This window comes from Meles meles, chromosome 5, assembly GCF_922984935.1.
Source record: "Meles meles chromosome 5, mMelMel3.1 paternal haplotype, whole genome shotgun sequence".
NCBI lineage: Eukaryota > Metazoa > Chordata > Mammalia > Carnivora > Mustelidae > Meles > Meles meles.
This window is the reverse complement of record NC_060070.1, coordinates 91183906-91190258: the sequence shown is the minus strand read 5'-3', so window position 1 is coordinate 91190258 and position 6353 is coordinate 91183906. Positions and strand designations below refer to the sequence as shown.

General features: G+C 43.7%; 1 protein-coding gene across 1 annotated transcript; it reads right to left on the bottom strand.

The window, feature by feature from the left end:
* Positions 1 to 657: 657 nt before the first annotated feature.
* Positions 658 to 5429, bottom strand: LOC123942173 (AP-2 complex subunit beta-like). The gene is made up of 2 exons (XM_046006071.1): positions 5420 to 5429; positions 658 to 3571 (listed from the first exon to the last, which is right to left on the bottom strand). The coding sequence occupies exons 1-2, from the start codon at positions 5427 to 5429 to the stop codon at positions 1056 to 1058; spliced, it is 2526 nt and encodes an 841-aa protein (XP_045862027.1). The 3' UTR covers positions 658 to 1055.
* Positions 5430 to 6353: the final 924 nt, after the last annotated feature.

Genomic DNA, 6353 nt, shown 5'->3' with positions numbered 1-6353 from the left:
TATGCTTTAACCATAAAAAGTAAGATTTTTCTTTTGCCCTTGAATTGCTTATATAAGAAGAAAGCCTAAAGATGAATGAGCTAAGTGTCTAGCTTAAGAAGTTACAAAAAGAGAGGTGCTTGGGTGCTCAGTCTGTTAAACATCTTTGGCTCAGGTCATGATCTCGGGGTCCAGGAATGGGGCCCTAACTCAGGCTCCGAGCTCCGCAGGGAGTCTGCTTGTCCCTCTCTCTCTCCTTCAGCTCCTCCCCCTGCTCATGTTCTGTCTGTCTCTCAAATAAATAAATAAATAAATAAAATCTTTTTTAAAAAGTTACTAAAAGAATAGCAGAAACAGAAGAAACAAAATAGAGAGAAGAGGGGCGCCTGGAGGGCTCAGTCAGTTAGGCGTCTACCTTTGGCTCAGGTCATGATCTCAGGGTCCTGGGATCAGCCCCGCATCGCATCAGGCTTCTTGCTCGGCAGAGAGCCTACTTCTCCTTCTCCCTCTGCCTGCTGCTTCCCCTACCTGTGCTCTCTCTGTCAAATAAATAAATGAAACCTTAAAAAAAAAGAGAGCCTTTGAAGTACAGAACCAGAAACTAGATCTGTCCTGAAGAAAGTTGTTTCTTTACTTTCAGAATTATTGAGGAGGACTGTTGAGATAAAAACCTGTATCTTTTTTTTTTTTATGTTTCAGTGACACTTTTCCTTGCTTTAATATTTTTTGTCTTTTTCTGCTTTTGAAATGAGCTCTCAATTACAAAATATCAAACTACACTCAAAAATGCCAGCCACTGGCACACTACGGAGAAGCTCACAAGTAAGGACAGATCGCAGTGGCAGGCGGCACGAGGTGGGACGTGATCGAAGCAGGGGTTACAAATGTTCACAGGAAGCTGAAACTATCCAACAGGTTGTGCCCTGATGTTAGCACAGGTTAGACTAGTCACTACCTTGGTGGGCGGCCTCAGTGTGTTTGGGTTCAGATTCTACACGGCAATATGACTTCTTCCAGTTAAGAGTTCTTGGCTTTGCACCAATCACGGCGTGGCGGGAGGGCCCCGGACCAGTCCATTAGTTTTTCAAAACGCTGTCGTAGACCTGATAGGTGTACTGGGAGACTTCAGGAGCTCTGCACTTCAGCAACAGCGTATAATTTGGGTTTCCTGGCTGGATACGTAGCTCAGCCCAAATCCAAATACCATTAGTGAGCTTCAGGGATTGGTACAGCATGTCCTGCCCTTCCACATTCCTCTTGGCAATAGTATAAACATTGTTGTTTCGCAATTTGCTGGAAACAGTGTCAGCATTTAAATGACATTCCTTAATCTGAAACTGAAGTTCATTTTCATTGGGAATATCCTTCCATGTGGCAAGGAAGACCTGGCGCTCCATTTTGCCATCTTCTACAAAAAGCACATTGAGTGGGATGAGGCAGCTGAAGTAAAAGGCATCAATATTGTTTTTCACAGCCACCTGCAGGTTATTCAGAGGTTCCATCTTCATGACTGGGCCCAAGGTGTTGAGAGGCAGGGAGACGTCAATGCTCTGGTTTGGCATCACTGGTGTATGGATGGCCAGAGGAGTGCTAGGGATGACCCCGAAGCTGTTCTTGTTAAACTGGATTGCAAAGTCTGTCATGTGCTGCAAAGCTTTGTTGGTGAAGTTCATTTCCGTATAGATGTGCCCTTGGCAGTGAGTAAATGTTCCGCAAATCTCCAAGCCTTTAGCTTTTACTGCTGGCAGCCAGACAGCCTTAGGAGCTACATATCCACCAGGAGCCATGCCTATTCCCGTGGAGAGTTCAAACAGGTCATTCAGACCACTGCTGACCACAGCAGGAGTAGGTGAAGGAGCAAAGGTTGCAGGCACTGATGAGGGGATGAAGGACTGTCCCACCAGACTATCTAGTCCTCCTCCCAAGAGATCCACAGCTCCCATCTGCATGGAGGACACCTGTGGCACATTGACTGGGGGACCGAGGTCAAGGTTTAAAAGGTCTCCTAGAAGGTCACCTTGAGAGGGGATGACCTGAGGCTGTTCCAGGTTCGTGGCAGTGGTGGTGCCTACAGGGCTGTCACCTGCATCAGTGCTCCCGTGATGTATTGGCAAGTGTTTGCGATGGATTCCGTGACTTCCTTCCACAAAAGCATTGGGAGGCTTATGGTACGCGGAAGCCAAAGATCCAATGTGGCAGATCAGCTCATCCAGCAGAGTTGGCTCAATAAGATCTGTCTCCTCAGAGATCAGTGGCTTCTCAGACAAGACTACTTCTTTGGCTGTGACAGGGTCCGTTGAGAGAAGGCGCCAATAAATATAGCCCCGGTCTCGAAGGTCAGGATTATCAGAATCCTCTGTTGCCAAACTCAAGACTCGCTGTACCAGCTCCTGTGTTTCTGACGGTTTCTTGAGAAACAGCTTCACGATGGCAGTAAGCAGAGTGAGCTGCACCTGGGTGCTCTCATCATGAAAACCCTCCAGGAAGCTCTCTAGTAACTCATCTGCATTGTCAATTCTCTCAGCATATTCTCCTACAATCCAAATCATAGCTGCTCGGGAGTCTGGTTCCTCCAGCGAGTCTAAATTCTCACACAGAGTGGCAATGATACTTTCATACTTGCTGGGGTATTTGCGAAAGATGTCCCTGATGACGACAATTGCCTCTTGGACCACATAATTTACTTTGGTCTGGATGAGATCAAGCAATGTGCTCACACAACGCTCTGCAGATTGCTGCACTTTGATGGCGCACCGCCCGATGGCCCGCACAGCCTTGCGAACAAAGTCAACATCCACTTCTGTGGCATATTCCTTTAACTCTGCCAGAACCTGAGCAATGTTGGCTTGGGATGCTAAACGTATCATGATGTCCAATTTCTCTAGTTTAACATAGATGGGATCATTGTACTTCACAAAGAAGACTTTGATTTCCTGCTTCAAGATTTCAGGCCTTTTCTGGACAATTAGATTGATATTCCTCAGGGCGACGTACTGCACCTCTGGCTCCCCAGACAGCAAAGTGACAAGTGGAGGGGCCGACTTTTTCAGCAGCATATTGTAGTAGTCAGAGTCCTTGGGTAACAACTCTAGAAACTTCATTAGGACTTTTACCGCTGAAAGCGCCACTGCTGAGTTGGCATGAGATAGCCGGGGAGTTACACGCTCACAGATGCTCTGAGCCTCCCGGTCATCTTTAGGGTTGTAACTGGATAGGCAGTCCAAGATGAAAATCTGGTCCCATTCAGTGCACTCATTCAGGGCTGTCAGCAGCTTGTTAATGTTCTGTGGGTTCAGATCGAGTAGGTTGCTGTTTGGGTGAGGTTCACTGATTTCAGATAACGCTGCTACAGCATTAGCCACCACCACTGGATTTGAATCTGCTATGAGATCCCACATAGAATCCAGAAATCCCTGATCTTCCACCATTTGGGAATTGATATCACGGAGTTTTGCCACACAGACCGCTGCTGTTTTCCGAACATAGGGATCTTCATCCTTCAAGCACTTGCGGAGAGGCTCACGATCTTCTGTAATCTTGTCCACCCAGATGCACCCCGTGGTCCTGACAGCTAAGGCCCGAAAACCTGTATCTTTTTTTTTTTTTTAAACCTGTATCTTTGATGAGAGAGTAAATCACCATTATTTCATATCTTAAAAATTTTCCAGACTTCTTGAGCTATAATGATGTACACCTAACTTATAGTAGTTTAAGGTAGACAACATAGGGGTGCCTGGGTGGCTCAGTGGATTAAAGCCTCTGCCTTTGGCTCAGGTCATGATCTTAGGGTCTTGGAATTGAGCCCCTCATCAGGCTCTCTGCTTAGTGGGGAGCCTGCTTCCCTTCCCCTCTCTCTGCCTGCCTCTCTGCCTACTTGTGATTTCAAATAAATAAATAAATAAATAAATAAATAAATAAATAAATAATGTCAAATAAATAAATAAAAATCTTTTAAAAAAAGGTAGACAACATAATGATTTGGTGAATGTATATGTTGCAAAATGACTACCCCAATCAGTTTAGTTAACAACTATCACTTCACCTAGTTTCTCCTCTTCTGATGAGAACTTTTAAGATCTACTCTCTTAGCAACCTTCAAATATACAATACAGTAGTTAACTATAATCACCATGTTATGCATTGTATCTCCAGAACTTTTATACCTTTTACCTAAAATCTGTACCTTTTGACCACCTTCCCATTTCCCCTACCTGTCACACTTCCCCACTCCCTGCCTCTGACAAGCAATAATTTGTTTTCTGTACCTGAGTTCAGTTTCCTTAGATTCCATGTACAAGTAACATCATATAGTACTTGTCTTTCTCTGTCTTACTTATTTCACTTAATATAATGGCCTCAGGGTCTGTCAATGCTGTCATAAATGGCAGAATTTTTTTCTTTTTTAGTGGCTGAATAATCTTTCACTATATATATATATGCCACATTTTTTATTGAGAAAAAACTGGACAGATGAAAGTGGAATATTAGTAATAATATTTTGACATACTATTAGACATTTACATGTCTTATGTAAATGAATTACCTATTTATGTCCTTTGCCTGTTCTTTTATAGGAATTTTTTTCTTATTGATTTATAAGTGCTCATTACATTTGAAGGTTATTGACCCCTTTTCATATTTTTCTTTGTCATATATTTTGTAATTTTTATTTTTAGCTCATTGTTTGCCTTTCACTTTTGGTTCATGGGAGATTTCTTTTTTTTTTTTTTTTAAGATTATATTTATTTATTTGACAGAGAGAGAGAGCACAAGTAGGCAGGCAGGGGGAGGGAAGAGCAATCTCCCCACTGAGCAGAGAGCCTGATGTGGAGCTCCATCCCAGGACCCTGAGATCATGACCTGAGCCAAACGCAGAGGCTTTACCCACTGATCCACCCAGATGCCCCAGGAGATTTCTTTTTATTGACAAATAGAAGTTTTTTATTTTACATAGCCTTATCTACTGATATTTTCTGTAATGACTTCTGGCTTTGAATCATGCCTTGTCCACCTTAAAATTATAAAAGTGCTACAAGAAAATGTAGGAAATATTTACAGATGAATGTTTTTTATCACCTAGGAAACTTGTTGAAGATGCAGTTTTCTGGGACCTGCCTCAGGGCTTTTCATTCTTCAACTCTGTCATGAGGCCCTCAAAATCTGCATTTTTAAGAGTACATAAAGTTGGGTGCTTTTTTTTTTTTTTTTTTTTTTGAGTATACATTGTTGGGGCGCCTGGGTGGCTCAGTCATTAAGTATCTGCCTTCGGCTCAATCATGATCCCAGGGTCCTGGGATCGAGCCCAGCATTGGGCTCCCTGCTCGGCGGGAAGCCTGCTTCTCCCTCTCCTGCTTCCCTGCTTGTGTTCCCTCTCTGTGTTTCTCTCTGTCAAATGAATAAATAAAATCTTTAAAAGAAGAAAAAATACATTGTTACCTACCTTTATTCATTATATCAGGTTAAGTGGGGTTCTAGCTTTACTTTTCTCAATTAACACCCAGAGTTCCCCTGGCACTGATTTAACAATCTGTTCTTTCTTTGTCACTCACTTCTCTGCTACAAGCACCCCTTGGCCTGGTTCTTGCACTTCAGACTATGCCTCATTTTTGTCATTCATGGCCAAAGACTTTCACTGGGATGAAATGGCGCTCAGAATTCTTGCATCTTTTGTCTATGGAAATTCACCTGAGGGCACCCGGGTAGTTCAGTTGGTTAAGCGACTGCTTTCTGCTCAGGTCATGACCCCAGGGTCCTGGATCGAGTCCCACATTGGGCTCCCCCTGCTCTGCCGGGAGCCTGCTTCTCCCTATGCCTCTCTCTCTCTGTGTCTCTCATGAATAAACAAAAAATAAAAATCTTTAAAAAAATAAAAAGGCAGCTCTGCTCATAAAAGAAACACCAGAAATCATTAAAAAAACAAAACAAAACAGGGGTGCCTGGGTGGCTCGGGTCATGACCTCAGGGTCCTGGGATCGAGCCCCGAATCGGGCTCTCTCCTCAGCAGGGAGCCTGCTTCCCCCTCTCTCTCTGCCTACTTGTGATTTCTCTCTCTCTCTGTTAAATAAATAAAATCTTAAAAAACAAACAAACAATGGAAATCAGCCATCTATCCACTGACAGAATGGCCCATGCCATATGATCTATATATGCAAATCGACTATAGTTATATGTAGCAACACGTGTAAGTCTTAAAACATAATGTTGGGGCACCTGGGTGGCTCAGTTGGTTGAGTGGCTGCCTTCGGCTTGGGTCATGATCCCAGGGTCCTGAGATGGAGCTCCACATCGGGCTCCCTGCTCAGTGGAGAGCCTGCTTCTCCCTCTTCCTCTGCCTACTTGTGCTCTCTCTCTATCTCTCTGTCAAATGAATAAAT